The 25,499-nt window shown below is 38.2% G+C and overlaps 1 protein-coding gene across 1 annotated transcript; it reads left to right on the forward strand.

The window, feature by feature from the left end:
* Positions 1-1,818: 1,818 nt before the first annotated feature.
* Positions 1,819-24,539, forward strand: LOC109102547 (UDP-N-acetylglucosamine--peptide N-acetylglucosaminyltransferase 110 kDa subunit-like). The gene is given in 23 exon segments (XM_042737802.1): positions 1,819-2,269; positions 6,563-6,743; positions 8,269-8,512; positions 10,051-10,119; positions 13,390-13,506; positions 13,587-13,666; positions 13,751-13,946; positions 14,071-14,211; positions 14,331-14,431; positions 14,528-14,649; positions 14,652-14,680; positions 14,770-14,871; positions 14,957-15,136; positions 15,281-15,439; positions 15,533-15,622; positions 15,724-15,849; positions 16,376-16,546; positions 16,629-16,745; positions 16,836-17,000; positions 19,706-19,858; positions 21,041-21,293; positions 23,416-23,539; positions 23,623-24,539. Coding segments are annotated over 23 exon segments (3,138 nt in total). The 5' UTR covers positions 1,819-2,232; the 3' UTR covers positions 23,804-24,539.
* The last annotated feature ends 960 nt before the right edge of the window (positions 24,540-25,499 follow it).

Consider the following 25,499-nt stretch of genomic DNA (forward strand, 5'->3'; position numbering starts at 1 on the left):
AAAAGTTAATGAGCCTCACATCACAGGCTCAACCCTTTAGACACGTCAATCAGTCAGAGAGGCTGGGGCAGGATGTAAGGCTGAATTGATTCAGTTATGTTTACTTCCCTTGCTTTTGGAAAGCATGAAGCCTTGTGAATGGCAACAGAGGATGACTTGAGCACTGGGCCACTTTAAACCATTTATTTACCCGCCGGATTTATAGGGCAGAGCAACATGGCAGATTGACTGAAAGGCATTAGAAATCAGCACATACACACAAATACACAACAAAACACAACAGCCCCCTCCTCACACCTCTCACAATAACACTTCCCCCCCTCACATTACATCCTATAAAACACAGCAATCATTAAAAAAACTAGTCTGGATTGGTGATTTACCATTTTTGTCAAGACTGTTCCATCATTTGTGACATAAAAAAAAATTACAAATTATAATCACGAAGAGTCAATTCCATTAGCCTATAGAAAAAAAGTCAGGTGTACTGCATTAAGCTAACCCAGACTTGTCACAGCACTTGCATATATTGCTCTTTCGTTGGTTATGATTGCTTCTAGTGTCCTCATTTGTAAGTCGCTTTGGATAAAAGCATCTGCTAATTCACTAAATGTAAATGTAAAGTTGGCCACTTTTTGTTAAACTTGTAATTTCGAAACCTAAATGAGTTTTTCTTCAGAGCCAGAGCCATGCTCTCTAAATAGCTCTCTAAACAAACCAGCGTTAACAATACATTGAACGGGTTTGAGTAGGATAGACGACAGCTTCATTATACAGCTATTATTTGCAGCAATTTTTGCTAAACACAGCATATTATGCATTGATTATTATGTCGATGGCATTTACAATATCATTTTATTCTGGAGAGTAATGGAGAGGCAACAGGTATTGCTTACTTATAATGTGACCATACAGCTTAACTATTTTTTCAGTTAAATAAGTGATGTATATTTTAGTTCAATAATATTTATTTTATATTTTGAGGAGGTCTTTTGGTACTAAATACTATTTGTGCAATAATTATTGTCCATTAATGACTTCAAATATTTTTTTTCTAATATATCTATTGCTTCTATTACAATTAGTGTAGTATTTAAGGTTAAAATAGAGAAAATAGTTTTAAATTCCAATGCAAAGAAGAAAATTAGAGTCATTTTGTGGTCAGAAAAAAAAAATATATTTTTTTAAGTTCATTTGAATAAATATTTAGACATGATTAAACACTAGATTTTTAAATGAGAAATTGAAAAAGTTAAAAACTTAGGTCTACATAATTTTGTAAAAATACTCGCACACAATAATTGCAAGCAAATACTGAAAAAATGGTGCTAAAAAGGCATTCAACAAAATATTTTTATCCCCTTTATTTTTACAGTATATACACATGAATTAATACTGAATCTCGCTCCAAACTGAATTTAAAAGTTGTCAATCCTGTCTTAATGTACTGTAAATAATCAGCTGTTTAAATTATGGTGATATCTGTGAGACAGTTCCCGCCTAAACAGCGCGCAATATTCATCCGCACCCCATCTGAACGCTTCCATACAGTGGAGCTCGCGCAATGATACAGCATATAAAGCCAAAGAACAGTCTATTTTCAGATTACGCCATACACAAACAGTTACTGGACTTGTAAAACGGATATAGACGATTAAACGTTCGCTTTTTTTTATATATATATATATATATATCTGATATATACACTATCGCACAATTGTCGAAAATTGCCTTCAAAATAATTATTTAAAAAACATACGCATTTTTTTCTATGGACCTAATTCTTTAACATTCCCGCCCCTCCTCTTCGAAAAAGAAGTTCCGGTCACATCCGCCATTTCGGTGGAGACTGGAAAGCCATTGTTATTAGCTAAAATTACCGCAGTGGTGAAAGTATCGACTATAAATTCGCCAATTTTAGTAACAATCTCGATTTAAGGTTTAAGACTTAAAGATATGTATTCTAAGAGCAAGTAACGTCGAGAAAAACATACTTTAAGGCGTTTTCTTTGCGCGTCGGATACCGTGAATTTGTCCGCTTTCTCCTGTAGCGTTAGCTTAGCATCAGGAAGACCGCAAGCTGTTTACCGAAGATTTCAGCGTTCCTTGCAACAATATCCGAACCTAGTTTTAAATTCAGTAAATAAATTTGAGCCCTTCATATTTTCCACCTTCTGTTAAACCGTCACGCTGTCCGCCGTTGCGCAGGATTCGGTGAAGAGTGAAGGAGAGATGGCGAGCTCGGTGGGGAACGTGGCTGATAGCACAGGTAACCATGGCATTAACGGTCCTTTAACTCGACATAGAAACGCTGTTTAATCATCAACTTTTATTGATTTACTGTGTAACTTGGTGTATTTGTGACAGGTGTAATAGCTCTATAATAATGAGCTCTTTGCATGCGAGTCATTAGTAAACTGTCAGGTAGTTTTTGTTGAAGTAGATTATTTTCAGACACGTAACGTTAGTTAATAAACTAACGTTAGTTAAATTAAAGTATCATTTTCTTTCCTCATTTTTACAAAACCTGGGTGCTTATAGCAGCCAACTAACGATATTAGGATGGTGAATGAGGTGTCCTTGTAAAAGATGTCCAGCTTCTTCGTGTATTGTTGCCTTATGGCGTGTCTTTTTGTAATCGCATGTATTTTATACTCATAACACGTGATGTTTTTCAGTATTTAGTATTTACAGTGTGTAGACCAGGATTGTGCACCATTCATAATTATGAATACATTTTCAGTTCCAAAATTTGAAAGGAGGTAACGATGCGAAATTGAAGTTGTTGAAATTTAAGTTGTGTTAATATTGAGTGTTTGATATGGAAAGTTTCTATTGCCGGATATATAATTAAGTTTAATTTAATGGGCGATGATGGGCACCTCATTTCCCAGAATGCTCTAATTTAAAATGGAGCTTTTGTTACAAAGCTTTTTTTGCACTAATGAATGTTTTGTGAATTTACTTTCATTTCAAGCAGATTCTTCTTCCCGTCACGTAATTTAAACTCATACTCTTGAATCGAAAGGAAGCTAGTCCTTAAAGGGATACTCCACCCCAAAATGAAAATTTAGTCATTAATCACTTACCCCCATGCCGTTCCAAACCCGTAAAAGCTCCGTTCGTCTTCGAAACACAATTTAATATATTTTGGATGAAAACCGGGAGGCCTGTGACTGTCCCATAGACTGCCAAGTAAATAACAGTGTCAAGGTCCATAAAAGGTATGAAAGTCGTCATCAGAATACTCCATCTGCCATCAGACGTGCAATCTGGGTTATATGAACACACTGGAACACTTTTTGTAAGCGAAGAAAACAAAAATAATGACTTTATTCAACATTTCCTTTGTCAACAGTCTCTTCTGTGTCTCTCCTTATCACCGTATGCTGCGTATGCTCTTCTGTATCATCTGCACCACAAGGATGCGCTGTTTCTATGCTGTATTTAGCTTTGATTTGAACGAAAACAATGCATCCCTGTGGCACGGATGATACAGAAGCGCATACGGTGATAAGGAGAGACACAGAATAGACTGTTGACAAAGGAATTGTTGAATAAAGTCGTTATTTTTGTTTTCGTCGCTTACAAAAAGTGTTCCCTTCGCTTCATATAACACACACAGCACTCCCGATTTCAAACCAAAAAATCTTAACATGACTTTCATACCTTTTCTGGACCTTGACACTGTTATTTACTTGGCAGTCTATGGAACAGTCACAGGCCTCCCGGTTTTCATCCAAAATATCTTAAATTGTGTTCCGAAGACGAACTGAGCTTTTACAGGTTTGGAACAACATGGGCGTAAGTGATTAATGACAAAATTTTCATTTTGGGGTGGAGCATCCCTTTAAATTGTCTTAACTCTGGAACACAAGTGTTAATCTGTCCTTTACACCTTCATATCACATAATACTCATTCATATCAAATCTCATCTCTCTTTCATTTTCATCCTGATTCATTCATTTACATTTGAACATTCATTGTAATAATTTCAGCCATTTTATATTGTTAGCTGCTAAATTTTTATATATATATATATATATATATATATATATATATATATATATATATATATATATATATATATATATATATATATTATATATAAAAAATAAAACATTTTATATAATTTAATTTTTTTTTTTTTTGATGAAAGTACATTAAAAGTGCTATCATCGTTACAGGAACTTTCAGTGCTAGTTTTAGAAAAATTTGAGTTTTTTTTTTTTTTGTAGTGACAATTGTGTGTGTACATACATACATACATTTTATATATATATATATATATATATATATATATATATATATATATATATATATATATATATATATATATATATATATATATATATATATATATTTATTTATTTATTTATTTATTTATTTATTTATTTATCAGGAGTGGAACGGTACACAGATGTCATGGTTCGGTACGTACCTCGGTTTGGGGGTCACGGTTCAATATGATTTCGCTACAACGGGAACTGTGCTTGGTTTCCTTTCATTTATTTTGAACAGACAGTAGTACAAATTACATGTGAAAATACTTAATATTATTACATTGTTAAATATTTAATCTGCAGTACATGTATACATACAAGGAGTAAATTCTTGAAATATATTTGATTTAGTTTACAGATAAACAAGGGGAAAACAGTGTGACACATAACGTAGCCTATATACGCTGAGTTTCAGTTCATTGTTGTGACACTCTTCATTTGTTCATAGAAAGGAAACTCAAATGGCAGAAAGCGACTTCCTATTTGTTTTCTTTATTTTACAAAACACAGTGTTTTGTTTTCATTGTGAGTGTACACAAATAAAAGCAGACAGTGATGCATTATTAAGACAATAAGTGTTTAAAGTTGATTTTGCTGGTAGGGGTGGGTGATATGAGCTAAAATTCATATTACGATATTTTACACTGTCCAGGCGATACCGATATTATATTGCGATATGAGGAAAAAAAATGACAGGCAAGATATTTTCATCTTATATAACATCTTAGAAAAAGTGAGGGATTGGACATAGACCTGAAATCATCATGTTGTAAGTATTTGTGCTTAATATTTTTGAGGAAACAATTTTTTTCACGATTCTTTTGTGAATATTTGAAGTTGTTCTTGTCAGAGTGCTGGAGTTCATCAGAAATAGAACGTGGCATCCGTTTACTGTCATGGATTTGTCGCGTCGCACCGCATCCACAGCAGAGAACATCACTGGGTTCTATTTGCTTTTGTAAAATGGCGCCGATCACATCTAGTGTAGACGCTTGGAGCAGAACAATGCATCATTCTTTTATATTTCTACATGTCTCCTTGCAATACCACTCTGATTATTCAATCGTACCATCTAGTGGTCTGTCATTGATACAACCACAACTGCTACAGCTGATAATGGATCGCTCACGCGGGTACTGCGAGTCATGTTGAGGTAATTAAAATGTTAAATTAATATTTTGTGCTCAGTTATTTAATTATCAGACAAGTGGCTGCATAAGCGGTCAATTATACAATGTAGTCTTTATCATCCTGCAGAGGTTTATTTTGCAAAATACTCTGCTGACTGTACACTCAGTTTGGGAACCACTGGAGTAGACGGTTTGCGCTCTATTAGTTTGGTCTGTTACGATGCTCTGTGTGTTTGATTAATAATGCCAGTGTAGCCTACACTCTTTATCGTCATTTGTGTTAAAATTTGCAAAGCGTAACATATTGAACAAAGCTATTTAAATGTAAAATTTGAATTCATGAATATATAACGGTATCCACGCTATAGCAAAATCCATATCATGTAACAACATAACGCGACTGAAGTACAAAGCCTATAATTTACATAATAAATAATAATTTAGCATTCAGATATGTTACATCGCAAATATGGAAATATTATGGAATATTTGGACTTGTGCCGAGTGAGAGAGGTAGGATACACGAGCACAAAGCTCCATTTCACAAACAGTTGAGTGCACAAGCCTTTGAAGTATACTCCTTTGTCAGTCTGTGAGAGATGCATTCAGAGTCAGCACATGGTCACTGTCTAGTGGGCTTTGTTTTCAAGTGCGCATCTCACTGGCATTCACTGTTCTTCTGCTGGCGGCCGGTTATCAAACAGCGTTGCATTGCTGCGGGTGCCCCCTTCTGGATTGGGGGTGAATGGCCTGTATTCGTTGTAAGGCCTCATGCACCGAACCGAGATGTCCTTAACGTGACGGTTCAGTAAGAATACATGTATCGTTCCACTCCTTATATATATATATATATGTGTGTGTGTGTGTGTGTGTGTGTGTGTGATTTTTTTTTTCTTTTTATATATATATATATATATATATATATATATATATATATATATATATATATATATATATATATATATAGTATATAAATAAATAAATAAAAACAGCATAAACACAGTTCCACACTATGGAGGTCATTTTTCTAAAACAGCACCACTGTTCTTGTCTATTTTGTTTGTTTTTTTTTTTATTTGGTTTTATCTCATTTCCATTTCTTCTAACATGTTGTTTTCCCCCTCCTTTGGGTTGCGTTGGTGCTTCAGAACCAACCAAACGTATGCTTTCCTTCCAAGGGTTGGCAGAGCTGGCGCACCGTGAATATCAGTCAGGAGATTTTGAGGCGGCTGAACGCCACTGTATGCAGCTGTGGAGGCAGGAGCCGGATAATACTGGTGTACTGTTGCTGCTCTCCTCTATCCACTTCCAGTGTCGCAGGCTTGACAGGTGAGATGGGCACCTTTGCTCTGTCTTCAAGGAGCACATGCTGTGGGTCTGCTTTGCTGCTTCTCTTTGGGAAGAAGAATTGGTGTGGTGTTTGTGAGGCTGTAAATTTGAAATCATTTGAAAATGGATTAAAAAATAAATGTGTAAAATAAACATACTTTAGATGACAAAGTATTTTTCACAAATTAATAAATATTTGATAAAAATATAATTAAAAGGAAGTAAACACTGTAACCAACAGGGCGCTCAGTATTGTGGAAAGTCTGTGTGCACTGGGAATCATATTTTTTTCAAATAAAGCCAATGTAACACTTATTTTACATGCAGCACACAGTGAAAATTAGAGGAATATGACAGTGGGCAAATGCATAAAGCGCAGCATAATTTAGGGCTGACAAAATGTCTAAATCCCTGGTAGCCCTTCGGGCAGGTACTCTTGCCTCTTCATTCTCTGCCACGAGGTGGTGCTTTAGGAGCGCTGAAATATTGCGGCGTCCCCAGTAATGGCTGAACACAAAGCAGCTTCATGCTTATAAACGCGGCTTTATCAGGAATTATAGGTGAAATGAAATAAAAATGGCAACATCACATTTCTGAGCGCAGTCGGTTTCCTTCAGATACATTCAAATAAAGACATCTGTTGTTTTTGACTTGAAACATGCAACGCTCAAATTTATTCAATGACATCATTGCCTTTTTAAGTTTAATCCCGCCGTATCGCTACTTTTGTCTTTCTGTCCCCAACTGTAAGGCCTATTGAAATTATAATTAAGACATTTCTCATGCCATTTAACGTATTTAAAAATTTATGTTTGTTATAAGTTATAAGTTTGATTCTACTCACATTAGGAGTTTTTAAGGACCCGTGCTGCTTTTAAGAAAGCCCGTCGGGCAGAGTGATGGTGATAAATTTTGGTAGGCCGACTGGAAAACACAGTAGCCACAGGACGTCGGCTAGCGATTTTGTGAGCCCTGATAATTTGAAATCAAAAGTTACGATCGCGCATCTTCAGTGAAACTGAACTCTCCTCCTGTCAGCATTCAATTCACACGGACCGACCACTAGTTGTGTTCTTGTGATTAAAATAAATTTTGTAGAGTCAACGTGAAATCAAAATGGACCCTGTTTATTAGTGTAATCCATGTTCATAGGGTTACTGTGCACATACAGATATTCCAAAGAGAGTGATCTTTTATTTTACAAATTAATTTAACAAATTTTATGAAAGTTCACTGTACAGTAGAAGTAGAATCTCATTATTACAGAAGTTGAGAAGTAGTGAGAATGTGACATTATGTCTGTGACTTGCTGTCAGTTTTTCACAGCGATAACTGTAATCCATCCACTGAATTTTTTTTTAAAATCTGTAAACATAACACTGTTTATGTAAGAATAACAATACATTTTAATTGATCCCATGCTATAAAAATTTAAATTGCAAATAACCTGGGTCATTTCTAGTATAGAGGATGTGTTTGTTGCACATGGTGGAAATATGTCAGTCTCATTCTCTTAATTCTACAGGTCTGCCCACTTTAGCACTCTGGCCATCAAGCAGAACCCCATGCTGGCTGAGGCCTACTCTAACCTGGGCAACGTTTACAAGGAACGGGGTCAACTTCAGGAGGCCATCGATCACTACCGCCATGCGCTCCGTCTCAAACCAGACTTCATCGATGGATACATCAACCTGGCAGCAGCTTTGGTGGCAGCAGGGGACATGGAGGGAGCAGTTCAAGCATATGTGTCCGCTCTCCAGTACAATCCTGTGAGTTAAGCCTCTTAATTTCTCAAAGAATCACAGTGGTTTCACACCAGTGTTTCCCCTAGGTTTTCGGCTTTTAGTGGGAAATTGGTGGGATTTGTCTGCTGGTGGGAGTGTGCTCACCTGTGTGTGTGTGTGGGGGGGTGGGGCAGAACTCCACCGCGCATGATCCAAAGAACAGAGAAGTATTGTAAATGTGTGACCATGTAGATGAAAGAAATTACATGCCGTCATGTAAATAAGATAAATAACAAGTTTATTTAGGTTGTTTAATAAAAGAACATGGTTCTATAGGAAAGGTAACCTTAAATGACTTCTGTTGTGATCTGGCGCTAGGGGTGTGTGATATGATGATTTTTGATGGTGGTCAATAAAAATGTATCCACAATCTGCTTTTGAAGAAATATTGTAGTATCGTGCTACAGCTCACATTCTATCAGTTACAGTTCTGATGCCTCAGTCTCAATATACTGTACAACGCCTCATACTTTCACTTCAGTGTTAACTCAGCGGTAGAGTTACACTCACAGGACACTGCACTTATTCACAATCACAAGAGTACATTATTTGCTTTAAAGGCTTGCTGATTAAACATTTCATGTGCGTGCTGTTCTGATGCGCTTTTCCAGTGCACGTACACCTGATGCGCGTGCACAATAAAAGCCTGTCAAACAGCGTCTGATTACTAAACTAAGTTATGTATCGCATCTGATTGCGCTAATACTGTCAAAAACACACAAGGTTTACCTATAGACGCAGTTGCTTATGTCTAAAGTGAAAGTAAACAATTGAGAGAAAAACGCAGTTTCTTGCCTGTATTTTAAATGCGTGCAGGTCTTAAAGAGACAGTACTAAACATGTTGTTGCTTATCATTAAAGGGATAGTTCACCCAAAAAATATAATTCTGTCATTATTTACTCACTCACATGTTGTCCCCAAACCTGTATTAATTTCTTTCTTGTGCTGAACACAAAAGAAGATATTTTGAAGAATGTGGGTAACCAAACACTAGATGTTTTTTTTTTTTTTTTTTTTTTTTCGCTCACTTTGGCCTAAATATCTGCCATTCTTTATTTTATACTTTGTTACCTTGAAAGGCTTTGTTTTTAAAATAGGGAAATTAGTTTGGCTGTACTGCTCAACCAGCTTGCAAAATTGTAAAACAAACATGACAAAGAATCGTGATGAAATCGTGAATTGGAATATTTCTGGGAAAAAAAGATAAATAAAAATTATGATATTTTTGCCATATCGCCCACCCCATCTGGCAGGAGCACTGATATCTTCACTTGGTTCACAATAGCCGCTTTTCCAGTGCTGAGGAGGAGGGGCCGGGTGAAAAAACCCTCTCCATTATTTTGAATTTGGACTGCTATACCTAGTTCAACCACTCGGTGTCAATCCTACATACAGCACCTTTAAGTTTAGTATCTGTAACAAAATATGAAATGAATTGTAAATATTCTGTATATCACCCAGCCCTTGTGTGCCTTGTGTGTATCAGTTGGTAGTTATTTATTTTTTCTGTCTTTTGTTACAGGATCTGTATTGTGTGCGCAGTGACTTGGGTAACCTGCTTAAAGCGCTTGGGCGCCTTGAAGAGGCAAAGGTATGTTTAAACATGTCGGCCCTTGCACGTTTACATAATGATTTTTTTTTTAAAATCATAGCTGTAGACCATAATCCCCTGTCAGACACCTAGCCATTCTTGTACTTTGGGAGTGAGTGTTAGGCTTGTTTTTCATTCAATAAGTTCTTGTCAGCGCACTCGAGTGTGCTGCTCATTTTATTTCCCCACGTCAGCACTCTTTACCGTCCTACAGGTCTAGCCTGAGCATTCATCTAGAGCAGAGTGTACCTAGAGCCACCAGGTCACCTGCTTCTCACCTACCTAGTCAAAAGCAAATTCTGTCTCTTTTTATGTTTATTTTTTTTTTTAATTCAGCAAGGTTAAGACCCCTTTACTGTCTTCTCACTCGCTTTTTTTTTTTTTTTTTTTTTTTTAATTTGGATGGCTAGATTAGAGACATACCCCTTCTGTCCACCCCTTCTTTTTGCCCTCTCTCACTCCAATGCTGCTTTCAGTCTAAACACTGCTTCTTCCTGGCCCGGCCAGCCCCCACTCGCCCCCAAACAAAGGAAGAAAGGCTGGGCTCTTCTGTGTCTTACTCCAAACGGGGGTCCTAAAACACATGCTGCAGTTTGGCATGCTTTTTCCCTGTAGTCTGTTGGAGGGATTTCGCTGGCTCGGTCTTTGAGAAATAAATGGACTGATGAAGATAGTGGTGTTTGCTGTGCAAAAAATAAGATGGCTTCTAACCTTAACCATGCATTTCGGGTCATTTGCGTTATTTAAAATAATTGATTCCCTTTAAAAGTTGAAAAGTCGTGGCCCTTTGGCTTTCATTTTGGATTTACTTTCCCAGCATTACGGTGCTCAAATAAATGCCTCCTTTCAGGCAGTGTGGCTATTTGTGGTTTCAGTGGGTTTTTGGGAGTTTGTCTTGATGTAGAGCGAGGTCTCCTCCTGTTGGTTAGAAGCCCTCTTATTTGGTGCCTCAGGGGGGCGGGGTGGGGAAGAGTACGAGGGGCCGGCGGCTCCCCACCTGCTCTGTCGCTCCTAACCCCCCGCGCGCTCGCTTAGGGCCTGTGGAGTGTGCGCGCGTCGAACTGTCTGCCTGACCCCTCAGTCAAGCCAATCGATGCTTTGTAAGGGCTCCATAGTGCATTCGTGTAGAGCCTGTATCATTTTGGCCTTCATTTTTTTCCCCCCAGTTCAACTTCACATCCCCATATATTTATGAATTACCGTGTTTGGGAGGGTTTGTGTTTTTCCAACACTGTGTCAGCCCTGGGCTGTGCCAGGCAGACAGATCGCTTTTTGCACTCCACTGCACGCGTCAGATACCATAATAGAGAATTATAGATTCTCTATATTCTCTATAGAGAGAACTATACTCGCGCGACACAAGCGATGACCTCTTTATTTCAGAGCTGTGGAGGCTTCTAGATGATAATGAAGTCTTTAAACCCCAGACTTTTTCCCATATCCATTGGCCAGGAGTCAAGAAACAGGACAGGATAAAGCAAACAAGGTATTAAACCATGTAAACAAAGAACAAATAATCATTGATTACATTTCTTCCCCCTTGTATGTTATGATTATTAATATTCCCAGAGCAATGGGGTCAGTTCGTTTGGGTAAGATCAAGCCAGTTGGCCTCCCTCCTTTACCTGTATTTGAAAATGTGACACGGTATTGAAAAGTTTGAACCTGTGTGTAAACCTCATCTCAAAGCCTTTCTTCACTCTCGACCCCTTGCGAACATACTCCTGTTTCTGAAAATGTACAGTCCTTTCATTGCATGGGTTTAAACTGATGTTAGGTCATTTTACATTTATTTTCTTTCCTTTTTTTTTTTTTTGTTTTACTTGTTTTGCTTTGTCAATACAAGTTTTGATGTCCATATGAAATGTCTTGATTGCAAACTTTTACTAACGCTCTTGTTTTCTTATTTTGTCTCTTTTGGTTTTTCCACAACTGATATTGTTATTTAGAAGGTTTCAGGTGGGTGACACTATTCCTGCGTAGGTGCGGTCCGGTGGACAGGAACACTAGGGCAGCATCAGTCTTCTCCTCTTCCAGCTGCGGCCGCCCCCCCAGACAAAGTCCAAAAATATGGTAACGGGTTTGTAACAAAACAGAAAGAAAAACTCCTTAGTCCAATGCCTGAGTTCTTCTGTCTTGTGGCTTCCTTTGAAGAACAAAAAAGCAAGAGAAAAAAAAACCTAGTAAATTAAAGCAGAAGAAAAACGTAATGCCCAAGTAAATTAAAAAGAGAAATGGATTCGATGCTGTAATGAAACGAAAGCACAGTAAGAACCCTCTAACTCTCTTAATTGTTGATTATTTTTTTCCTGTTCATGTGGATTATGATTTATTTTTTCTTCTTTATTTGGAGTTGCAGCGTTCTGCTGAGCAGATGATGCGCTGTGAGTCTGCAGCGGCGCAAGGGCTGCGCAGCGACAAAACCGCGACCAAAAGACGCGCGCTTGAACCGCACTCCCCTCCCTCGACCCCCGGCTGACGGGTTGCAGACCTGCATGCCCTCCCTGCTAGCATGGCACCCAGTGGCTGTGCGGCCTTAAACATGACACAATTGGCACTGACCATTACGTAGTATGACTACTTAATGTATAACTCTCCAACAGTTAACTCCTTAAGATATGAATGGATTTGGCCATGGGTACTCACTCCAGTTAAAGACCCCAAAGAGTAGAGGGTTTCATAGTGTGCCAGGCTGGTGGGGAGTTAAATCGCTTCAGGTCTGCTTTCTGCACCCTGAGCTGGCGTTGGCGCAGGCGAATATGTGCGCTAGCGGGAACGGCGCAAGCGTGCGTGGCTTTTTGCGCTTGCATTACAGGGACCTCCACCTGCACGCCGCACTTGCATTTAAGGTTGTGAATTTTACTGAGATTGTGTAATATGAATGATCTAAAGCTGACTTGACACTCGTGCAGTTTTGGCATTTTAGTTTTAAGTGCAACATTTTAGTCGTAAAGTTTTTTTGAAACCGCATAACTGAAGAATGTAAGTCGAAGTATAGGTGTTGGTTGGATTTGCGCAGCGTAGGAAAAGTGTGCAGCTTAGCGCGGCAGAATTTCGCGCACGCGAGCCCATGCTGTAGGCTCACTTTTTGCATTTGTGAGAATAGAGACTAACTCTTTTTTTCTATCTGCCCTTTTTGTTCTTTCTTCCTTTTTATTTGTTCTTTTGGTTTCTTTACTTTTACAACCCCTCCTCTGTCTACTGTTCTTCTCTCTACCTCCTTTTCCTCCTGTTTTTTTTTTTTTTTTTTTTTACTGTTAACCTGTTGAAGCTTGTTACCTGAAGGCAATTGAAACCCAGCCAAACTTTGCCGTGGCCTGGAGTAACCTGGGCTGCGTGTTCAATGCCCAGGGGGAGATCTGGCTGGCCATACATCATTTTGAAAAGGTTGGTTGCAGATGACAGTCGCACTTTGGACAGTAATGAATGAATGAATGAATATAACGGGCTGTTCTGTGGGTTTACAGGCAGTGACCCTGGACCCTAACTTTTTGGATGCTTACATCAACTTGGGCAATGTTCTGAAAGAGGCTCGTATATTTGACAGGTAAACAGTTACTTCCTCCGCTATTACATTTTGACTCAAAGCCTTTTTTCAGCCAATCTGATACATGTTATTTTCCTCTTACAGAGCTGTTGCTGGTTATCTGCGTGCCCTCAGCCTGAGCCCTAACCATGCTGTTGTCCATGGAAACCTGGCGTGTGTGTACTATGAGCAGGGATTGATTGACCTGGCCATTGATACTTACCGTCGTGCCATTGAATTGCAGCCACACTTTCCTGATGCATACTGCAATCTCGCTAATGCACTGAAAGAGAAAGGCAATGTAAGAACCTACATTTATTTTTTTTTTGAATAATTCTTCTATCATACATCCCTGCTGTCTACACTCAAATTCACAGTACAACCTTTAGAATCAAGAGTCTGCTAACTTGCATGTTTCCTTTCAGGTTTCTGAAGCTGAAGAGTGTTACAACACTGCGCTGCGTCTGTGCCCGACTCACGCCGACTCTCTTAACAATCTGGCCAACATCAAGCGTGAGCAAGGCAACATTGAGGAAGCTGTGCAACTCTACAGAAAAGCACTGGAGGTGAGGGGACCAGTGGAGTCCTTTAAAAATCCATATTCGTTATTATACCTGTTTTTTTTTTTTTTAAACCTATTAAATGAGATGTTTTCATTTAAGTTTTGGTTTTATTTCTTGTAAAGGTGTTCCCTGAATTTGCCGCTGCCCATTCAAACCTGGCCAGTGTCCTGCAGCAGCAGGGGAAACTTCAGGAAGCTCTCATGCACTATAAGGAAGCAATCAGGCATGTTTTTAGTATTGTATTGTATTGTATTGTATTGAAATTGTATTGATGTCTTTTTTAAAATCTCACTGTCTGTGTTTTTCAACCACTGAGCAGAATCAGCCCCACATTTGCTGATGCTTACTCTAACATGGGCAACACTCTGAAAGAGATGCAGGATGTTCAGGGGGCGCTACAGTGCTACACTCGAGCCATTCAGATCAACCCTGCTTTTGCAGATGCCACAGTAACTTGGCTTCAATACACAAGGTATGAATCTAGAAACTTGGAGAATTCATTTCCTTTCAGTGGTTTTCAGTGTTAATTTGAATTCAAATTACATCCTTCTCTCTTTAAAGGATTCTGGGAACATTCCTGAAGCGATTGCATCGTACCGCACTGCCCTGAAGCTCAAGCCTGACTTCCCTGATGCTTATTGTAACCTGGCTCACTGTCTGCAGGTATGTGGAGTCTTAAGTGCATGTTTTCACTGCACACTCTGGTGGGAATCTTTGTTCTTTGTTCATATTGTGCTCTGCTCCTCAGATTGTATGCGACTGGACTGACTATGATGAGCGCATGAAGAAGCTGGTGAGCATTGTGGCTGATCAACTGGATAAGAACCGCCTGCCATCCGTGCATCCCCATCACAGCATGCTCTACCCCCTCTCTCACGGTTTCCGCAAGGCAATTGCAGAGAGACATGGCAACTTGTGTCTGGATAAGGTGTGTATATTATGTTAAGAATATTTACACAGGCTCATTTTGCTCTGTTCTGCTGCATTTTGGCACTTGGTTTTGGTGTGAAAGTGTAGTTTCTATAGTTATTCCATGTATAAGAGTCAGTGTAATACTTTGCTTGTTCTATAGATCAATGCTCTTCATAAACCTGCCTACGAGCATCCAAAGGACTTGAAGGCCAGTGGAGGCCGTTTGCGTGTGGGTTACATTAGCTCTGATTTTGGCAACCATCCCACTTCTCACCTGATGCAGTCCATCCCTGGCATGCACAACTCTGAGAAGTTCGAGGTGATGTGTCTGTAATGCAGTAGTTAATTGTAGATCTTTCTGTTGAGCACATTGTGGTAAGCTGGTGGTCTCACACTGTTATATTGTTCACAGGTGTTTTGCTATGCTCTCAGCCCAGATGACAGCACCAATTTCAGAGTTAAAGTCATGGCAGAGGCTCATCACTTCATTGACCTCTCACAGGTGAGTATATGTGTACATAACACCGGCTTATTTTAGGTATATCATTTTCCTTCTCCATTCTGGAGTCTTTTTTGGTTTCCTCATGTGCCCTCTGTTCATAGATCCCCTGTAACGGAAAGGCAGCAGACAGGATCCATCAAGATGGAGTCCACATCCTGGTCAACATGAATGGTTATACTAAAGGAGCACGCAATGAGCTTTTCGCATTGCGCCCTGCACCCATTCAGGTAGGCCAGCGGTCAGAAACCTATGGCTCGCCAGAGCTCTCACCCTTTACCAACAAGTGATCTTTTACAAAAATTAAATACCACTAGAGATCAGCAATTACTTTGTTGTAGAGCCTACAAGGAGAATGTAAATGTGTGTGAGAGAGAGAGTACAAATGTATGTATGTGAAAGGAGAATCTAAGTGTGTGAAAGCAAGAATATATTTATGTGAAAGGAGAATGTAAGTGTGTGAGAGTGCCAGAATGAATTACGGCTTGTACGGCCCCTCAAAATGCATTTGAATGTGGATTTTTATTTTAAATTTGACGAATATTCTAAATGCAAATTTTTTTTTTTTTTTTGACAGCCCTAACAAAAGTGTCTTTTTTTTTTTTATGTGAAAATTAACATTTTATTCTTGGCTGAATAAAATTTGTAATTCTTAAACTATATTACTGAACCACAACTTTTAAATGGTAGCTTGTACTTCGGATAATATATAAAGATCTAGTTAAATAAGAAGTTACTTTTTTCATTATACCCTAGGCCATGTGGCTTGGATACCCAGGCACCAGTGGAGCTCCGTTCATGGACTACATTATCACTGATAAGGAGACGTCTCCTTTTGAGGTTGCAGAGCAGTACTCTGAGAAAATGGCCTACATGCCCAACACTTTCTTCATCGGAGATCATGCCAATATGTTCCCTCACCTCAAGGTAAGATTCAGTCTCTAATCACCTTTATTTTATTTTATCTATTACAGGGAAGCAGGCTCATGTGTTTCTTTTTACCCAATAGAAAAAAGCGGTGATAGACTTCAAGTCAAATGGCCATATTTTTGACAACCGCATTGTACTGAATGGCATTGATCTGAAAGCCTTCCTGGAAAGCTTGCCAGATATCAAAATTGTGAAGGTAAGTGAAGAAATCACTGCTTTAGTGCGTTCCATTACACTGTTAAACAGATATGCTAATGTTTCGTTCTCATTATTCTCCTACTTTCAGATGGAATGTGATGGTCAAGAGTCCACTGACAGTAATGGTGCCCTCTCCATGCCCGTCATTCCTATGAACACAGCCGCTGAGGCCATCATTAACATGATCAACCAGGGCCAGATCCAGGTCACCATCAATGGCTTTACGGTCAGCAACGGCCTGGCCACCACTCAGGTACGGCCCATCATTGGCCTTCAGTGTTGATCTCATCACTGGACTTCGTTCAGCTGATTTCACTGCAATTTTACTAACTTGACTGCTTTGAAAATTGGCTTTGGGGTCTCGGCTTGCTCTCAGACTGGGATTTAGTCCCGTCCGTCATTCTTAGCATGACAGATTGGTGGATAGTGGACCACATTTACATGCACATAATTTTTTTGGTTAATCCTTCATTCTGAGAAAGAGAGTTACATGCAAACTGTTTTCCATTTCTTTTAATTTTGTTTGGACGAGTGCATATATAAATGAATATTCCATTGAATAAGTGGTTAAGTGTTTGTTAACCGGAATATTAGGTCAAAGTGTTTACATGAATCACGCTCACAATATCAGTTTCTGATCAATGCTCAAATTCTGAGTATTTTCTTCTGTGGTCAGTGACACCTCTGTCATGCCCAAATCAACAATGTGTAATTCATGTAGCTTTAGTGGTGTGAAGGTGTTTTTATTGGAATGTGGCTGTATTTGCTCTTTTGCCATTTGTATTTGCACATGAGAGGCTTAATTTTTCTCAGACTGGTGTTGAAATGATTAGGGATGCATCGATAGGATTTTTTTTTTTTTTTGATAGATACCGATTTTAACAAACAACTACTGGCCCGATTCCAATACCAATATTGGTCAATTGCATAAAGAAGGGCTTAAAAACGAGAAAAAAAAAGTTTGGTTCACTCAGAGCAGAATCGGTATTTGAACGTTTTTGTTCCTGCGTTCCTCTGTGAAACAGGTTTGAGTAGAAACATACTGTTTATAACATAACGTTTTTTTTCTTTGCCAATAATAATATAGCATTTAATTTGCTCAAAAAGAAGAAAAAAATTGAGAGTCTTGAATGATCTCTGTTAGTCATAGTCAGTACAGCATCACCTTTCTAGATTTACCAAAGACCAAATGTATTTAAAAAAAAAAAAACTGTCAACGCAATAAAAACAAAAATTTTTTTTCAAGATATTTAAAAATGTTTCAGCATGAATAAAAAAACGCTACTCCTATAAGCGTTTTGAGAGGGGAAAAACAGCTTAAATTAGTTTGTTGCATTTTATTACATTCAGAAATAATATAGGCTAAAATAATGGTAATATACTATTTAAGTTCCCTTCCCTCCACAACAAATCCTCTAAAGTTGTATTTAGGCTAAATATAAGCGTCAAGCCCAAATGAATTAATTTAAAAAAACGAAACCGAAGCCTACCTCTCTCTCATTCATTCACAAATCCAAATATTTCCATATTCACAAAGTATCTGGATGCTAACCTTTTATTTATTATGCAAACTATAGGCTTTGTTCTTCACTCGCAATATCGATGTAAAACATCATTCTTCACATATATGCTATATCAGCAGTGAGGTGCTGGTCACGCTGAACGGCACAGATTTTACTATTATGGACTATTTAGATTGAGCAGTGTAACTTTTTGTGTTTCTTTAACTGTATTTTATTTTGATAATGAACAGGCTGCAATGTCAAATTAGCAAAAATTTGTTGAATATGGTGTAAGCCAGCGACACGATCACTGCACTGTTTTCCCAACTGTTACTCCGTAATTTATGGTCATACCAATGCTGGCTTATCATACAGATAGAAGCAAAACATCATTCAAAACTGTAAAACTTTTGTAAAATAAAGAAAACTGCTTTCTGCCATCTCGTTTTTGTCCCGTGAACTCCGGAGCGCGTTACAATTATCTGAAACTCAGCACAATTTTTTTTTCTTACGTTTTGTCAATCTGTTAATGATTTAAGTGAAATATTTTGCGTATAGGTCTATATATAACTTTTTATGTAGCCTATATAGTTTTAATCTGTTTTCACCGTTCACAGAAACACTGCAGGTGCGTGATGTGACCTTGTGTGGATCCGTGTTCTACACTGGTTTCAAACAAACAGCTGCATATTAATTTTCACTTAAATGTAGGCCTTATGCTTGGCAGCTCGTGACACAGCCTCGAAATGCCTTGCATTGCCTTTGCGGCTTACCTATGAGTGCACATCTGAGTACGGGGCATTTCACTCATCGGACGCGTCAGTGTCACATTTGCATAGACCATACTATGCCATCTGACAAACTATATTTTGTACAGATTTTATTTTGTTTTAGCAAGTATTTAATTATTTTGCCTAGAGAAAAAAGTTTTAGATTATGCAACAGACATGCAACTCGTTGTCTTCATTCAGTTAATTAATAAAACATTGGTATCTGACCTTTTCATGCTATATCCGATATGCCAGTGGCTTTGAAATAATCAAAAATCGGTCGATAAATATCTGCAGCCGATACATCGGTGCATCCCTAGAAATGATTCTGATGACCTCAGTTTCCTCCTTCGATCATCTTGAAAATCTGGCAAAAAGACAATTTTATAGTAGGCAGAGCCAGTGTATTACCACATGTTGTTGTTTTTCAGATTTTTACAGTGGAGGAGGTTATTGTATCTGGGACTGTAGCCTTGCAGGTATGGCACACATAAGCTGGCTGAGAATAGCACGCTTTGAGCCATTTTTCCCTGCACTTGGGCCTTCACACCACTGCTGTAGGTGGCACAAACATGGTGGCGGAGAAGTTGAAAGGCCTCTAGGGATGGGCGACAGTTATAGGGCACATGCTTGTCTTTTCAGTACCTTAACTGTAAACTCATCTGTTCTGTAATCTTTCTGTTTAGATTAACAACAAAGCAGCAACAGGAGAAGAAGTTCCCAGAACAATCGTGGTGACCACCCGCTCGCAATATGGCCTCCCTGAAGACTCTATTGTCTATTGCAACTTCAACCAGCTCTACAAGATTGACCCTCCCACCCTGCAGATGTGGGCCAATGTAAGAATAGAAACACTGTTTTTTTTTTTTTTTTTTTTTTTTTTTTTTTTTTTTTTTTTTTATTAATCAGTTCTACATGACTAGAGAAAACAGACTTTTGTGGACTTTAACACCCATAATGCCCTTTTGATTTTGGTGCCTTTACTCTTCATTCCCATTATCTGTGGGCGGGAATACAGAATGCAGAAGTTCGATCTGTAATTTTAACAGAAACCTTTGATCTGTCAAAAGTCCCCAGGGTGATGCAAAATGGTGCATTTTTTGTTATCCAGTAGACTTTTGCTGACAAACAGATGGTGATATCTGGGTCCAGGTTACACAGAGAAAGAGTACATGTACATTTACATATACTACTGACATTACAAAATACAATACAATACAAAGCTGGTTAAAAATGAAACAAATTCGTGCTTTAAAAGGATTGTTCAACCAAATAAGAAAATTGTCACCATTTACTCATCCTCGTGTTGTTCCAAACCTGTATCAATTTCTTTCTTCTGGTGAACACAAAGATTTTGAAGAATGTTTCTGGTAACCGGTGCTGATCCCCTTTGACTTCTATAGTATGAAGAAAAAAAAAATACTGTGGAAGTCTGTGGCAATCAGCAACTGTTTGGTTATCAACATTCTCCAAAATATCTTCCTCCTCTTTTTTTTAAAATCTTTAAAAAAAATTTTAAAGCTGATTATATTGTTTATCTCAAATTTAGTCATTCCGTTTTATTTTTGCAATAAAAACAATTCCGAATAATATTTTTTTTTATTTTTTTCAACTAAACAGCCTTTGTTGCAAAGTAGATTTAAAAGCTGCTTCCAAACCAAACCCTTCTCACTACATGCTGAACGAGTCTCAAATGGAAATATGACGAAACCATTCCTTACCTTACCATTCTTAGAACCATTCAGTTTCACAAAATAAACACAATGAAATATTGAATAATTTTACACTTTTATTTTTTTTTTATTTTTTTTATTTTTTTTAATTTACACTTAAAATAAGGTGAGCAGCTGTAGTTACCTACACATAATAGACAGTTCTGTAAACATTTTTTAATAATTACTCAAGTTGTTGAAGTAAATCAAAGTCATTGATTTTTGAATTGGTTCATTGAAGAAACAGCATGTACTCATTGTGAAACTGATTGTCTGTTGGCTGTACTAACTGTGCTCTCGGTTCTATAGATCCTGAAGCGTGTGCCCAACAGTGTGATTTGGCTGCTGCGCTTCCCAGCCGTGGGTGAGCCCAATATCCAACAGTACGCTCAGAACCTGGGCCTGCCTGCCTCTCGCATCATCTTCTCCCCTGTGGCTCCCAAAGAGGAGCATGTGAGACGCGGACAGTTGGCTGATGTGTGCCTGGACACGCCGCTCTGTAACGGACACACCACAGGCATGGATGTGCTGTGGGCTGGTACCCCCATGGTTACTATGCCAGGTAATACAAGTTAGGAGCACATGCTAAAGATGGTCAAAAATTAATTTACAGGCATCAACTAGCAGTGCTGGGTAGATAACTTACAAATTGTAGTCTGTTACTGATTCAAAATTTTATGACGAAATTGTAGTTAGTCAAGTCACCTTTATTTATATTGCGCTTTTACCAATATAGATTGTGTCAAATAGGGGTGTGCAAAATAACTATTTTTGATCGTAGATGATAAAAATATCTCCATGATCTGCTTTTGGAGAAATATTGTAGTATCGTGCTACAGCTCACATTCTATCAGTTACAGTTCTGATGCCTCCGTCAGTGTTAACTCAGAGGTAGAGTTACACTCACAGGACACTGCAGTTATTCAAAATCACAAAAGTACATTTTGCATCTGCTTTAAAGCCTTGCCGGTTAAACATTTCATTCGTGCACTCTTCTAACGTGGACTATTTCTGAGAGCATACACCCAAAGCACACTCATATAGACATTACATATAGACTCAGTTGGTTATGTTTAATATGAAATTAAACAGCTGAGAGAAAAACTGATGCGTGCCTCTATATTAGATGCGTGCAGCTCTTAAAGGGACATTTGACTGTCATTTAAGGGATAGTTCATCCTAAAAATAGTTTCTGTCATTATTTAGTCATTCACATGTTGTCCCAAAAGCAAACAGGAACGAGTGCACTTGACGATGAACGAAATGAAATACGCTGTGTTTTCCGCCAACTGGCAACCCGGGGTGCCGAAATACAAATAGGTAAACTGGCAGTGGGCGGGTTTCACAAACCAAAAAAAACAGACATTCCGTCCCGGAACACACACTTTTTCAAAGGAGAATAAAATACCTTAAAACATATTATCATATAAACAATATATGTTAACTTAGCATGTTTCTTAAATATCTGCAAACATATTATGGTATTTTTATGCTTTAGTAGAGTCAAAATCTTACATAAATAAACTATAACACACAATTTCTTTAATTCTCCTTCTAAATACACCGGAATCAATCTATATAGTGTTTTATTTTTATATTGGTTCACTCAATTTCTTGAATGCTCCTGCTAAATACATCTGTTGTACCTGAAAATAAAACACTGTTTGTTTATTATGTGTATTTGTAATGTGCATGTTCTTATTTTCTAATAACAAAGATAAAATAATGACACAGGTTATGTTCACCCCCCTTTGGCCTAAATATCTGCCATTCTTTTTTTTTTTTATATTTTGTTACCTTGTAAGGCTTTTTTTTTCTAATAGGGAAATTAGTTTGACTGTACTGCTCAGACAACTTGCAAAATAGTAAACCAACATGACAAAGAATCGTGATTAAAATCGTGATATTTCAACAAAAAAAAAATTTATATATATTTTTGCCGTATCGCCCACCCCTAGTGTCAAAGCAGCTTTACAGTATTAAATAGGACAAATAGTGTGTAATAATGCAAAAGGACAACAGTAAACACTCAATTTTTGGTTAAAGTAACGTAATCCATTACAATACACATTTCAGGTAATATAATCAGATTACTTTTGACCTACCTTGTTTATCCCTTGGATTTAAATATCATCTTACTGCTATAAAAGAAAAAAACAAGTTCTTTTTTAAACAACACAAAGTGCATTAAACATTACATTGTCAAAATTCCCCAGTTTAATGAAAGCTGATAATTAAATAATTTTAAAAAATCGTTTTAAAATAAAACATTTAATAAAAAGTAATATGATGGTCCCATGGTCATTTGACAACTATCTAACGTCAGAGAACCTTGAACATGCAAATGATTTAATTGTTAACTTGTTACCTGAAAATCTCAGGGGGGTACGTTAAGTAAATATATCAGGTGACCAAAAAATTAATCTTTTGACTGTCAGTGTCTGTTGTGGATACACAATGCTAAAAGCTGCCTGGAACTACGTTCGCCGTGCGTTTCCCTGAAAATAATTGCACACCTTAGAATGTTTGTCAGCCAATCAGAGTCAAGCATTCAACGGCCCGTAGTATAATACAATTTATTTGCAAGGAATAGCTTCAACTGAATTTGAAACGAAACACTTTTTCATTCATGATCATAATTTAGCTTGCCTTTAAAAACCCTGACGTCTTGATGTTTTCTGTAGGAGAGACTCTGGCTTCCCGTGTCGCTGCCTCTCAGCTCACCTGTCTTGGCTGCCCTGAGCTCATCGCCCCAAGCCGTCAGGAGTATGAAGACGTTGCTGTGAAGCTTGGCACTGATATGGAATTGTAAGTTCCTTTAGTCAATTTCCACTTTCAAAACAAGACATGTTTAATATCCTTGAAACACGCTCTCCCTTTGTTCCGCTCAGCCTGAAGAAGGTCCGCGCCCGCGTGTGGAAGCAGCGCATCTGCAGCCCACTCTTCAACACCAAACAGTACACCATGGACCTGGAGAGACTCTACCTGCAGATGTGGGAGCATTACGCCGCTGGAGGCAAACCCGACCACCTGGTCAAAATGCAGTCTCTGGAGAGCAGCGAGAGCGCCTAAGCGAAGCTTGTCCCTGCATGTCCCCCGTCCCCCAGTATGTGACCATCACAGAGACTCTATGGAGCCTACAGGTGACTACGATCCCAGCCAGCTTTTGTTCCCATGAGCCTGAGTGGACAGCAGGATGCACAAAGCTGCTCCACTGAGACTCCTCCCCCTTTCCCATCGTCTGACTAAATTGTTGTTGATTGGCTCCACTTTCGTTTTGTTTGTTTCTCTGCTTCTAAAGGACTTTTCTGTAACTGAAGTGGACTTTGTGGAAAAAAGTGGGGTCTGAAATGAGAAGGGGCAGTCTTACAATAATTCAGAAATATATAAACATAATCATCACAGATATGGGCTTTTTTTAGTTAGGTTATGTGCTTCTTGACCTATTTTAGCTTTCTGTCATCATGACTTCAATCTGAGTGGCGGATGCATACCTCAGATCACCGATCTTTTTGCCAACATTTCCGTATGCTATCGATAGAGAAAATGTCCTCTTTTTCAAAACATGCAATGTGAACACGTGTCTTCTTACACGCTGACAGAAGGCCTGCAGACCGCTCAAGTACTGACTCCTGATTTTTCTTTCTTTTTTATGATTTTACCAGGAAATGTCTAGGTAAGTATGTTCTAAGCTGTTTTGGTTTTGTACACTGTCTTCCTATTAACTCGTTTTATTTATGCACTGTCGGTGTCAATTCTGCAAGGCTCTTTACATAAACTGAAATAAAGAGATGTGGCAAACCTTGAAGAGAGTTGCACATACTTGACTCTGCTGTTTTGTTTTTGATTTTCATTTATTCTTCCATTCCTTTTAGGAGCTAACACATACAGGTTGTTGTGATCTATACTGCTGTGACGTTGTGCAGGGTGTCTTGTTGCTGACTAAACTGTGATGTGCACCCACTGTAAATTTAATCGCTGTATTCAGTTCAATAAAGAAATGCTAAATAATCCATTTGTGCTATTTTTGAAAATGATGCATGTGTCATTCAGTGTGCACAGTATCACTGATCATAATGGGCTCTTCTCACATCACATTCATTTCAGTGTAGACTGGGTGTGAATATTTTATTTTTTTATCCAATGTTATGAAAGTGATTGAATAGGGGTGACTGGGACTAAAGATCACAGGGCTAGTTTTTACAGATGAGGTTATCTAATAAAGACTTTAGAGCCAAGGGTCCAATTAACTAAAAATTTTTTTTTCTTTAGCAGTGGTTTTAGATGTTGATATGTAACATCTAGTCTAAACCCCCACAGATTAGGTTAATATTTGTGAATTTTAACCTCTAAACTAAAATTCCAATAACTTAAGCAGTGTAGCATTTTATTGAGAAAAAAAAAAAACTTAAATGGTTAGTTCATTCAAAAATGGTCACCATTTACTTCCCTTAATGTCACTCCAAACCCATGCGACTTTCATCTTCTGAACACATGAACAGAAACTCTCATCAATATTAGGACCAACACTGACTGAGAGAGAGAGGTTAAGCACAGCAGAATCTAGTTTTCCTGGAGATTGAGGCGGAGTCTGACCTTTCATTAATATACTTGAGTGTGCTGCTTCTGCTAAGAGCAAAGATACAGTACGTGACTACGTGTTTATTGTAAAAGATAAAATGCACTGGATTGGTTTTCATTCTCAATTTAGGGAATTTGTCAGTAAGTTTACATGTCATAACTTTACACTGGACCTGCTAAGTCACAT

Source organism: Cyprinus carpio, chromosome B14 (assembly GCF_018340385.1).
Source record: "Cyprinus carpio isolate SPL01 chromosome B14, ASM1834038v1, whole genome shotgun sequence".
NCBI classification, from domain to species: domain Eukaryota; kingdom Metazoa; phylum Chordata; class Actinopteri; order Cypriniformes; family Cyprinidae; genus Cyprinus; species Cyprinus carpio.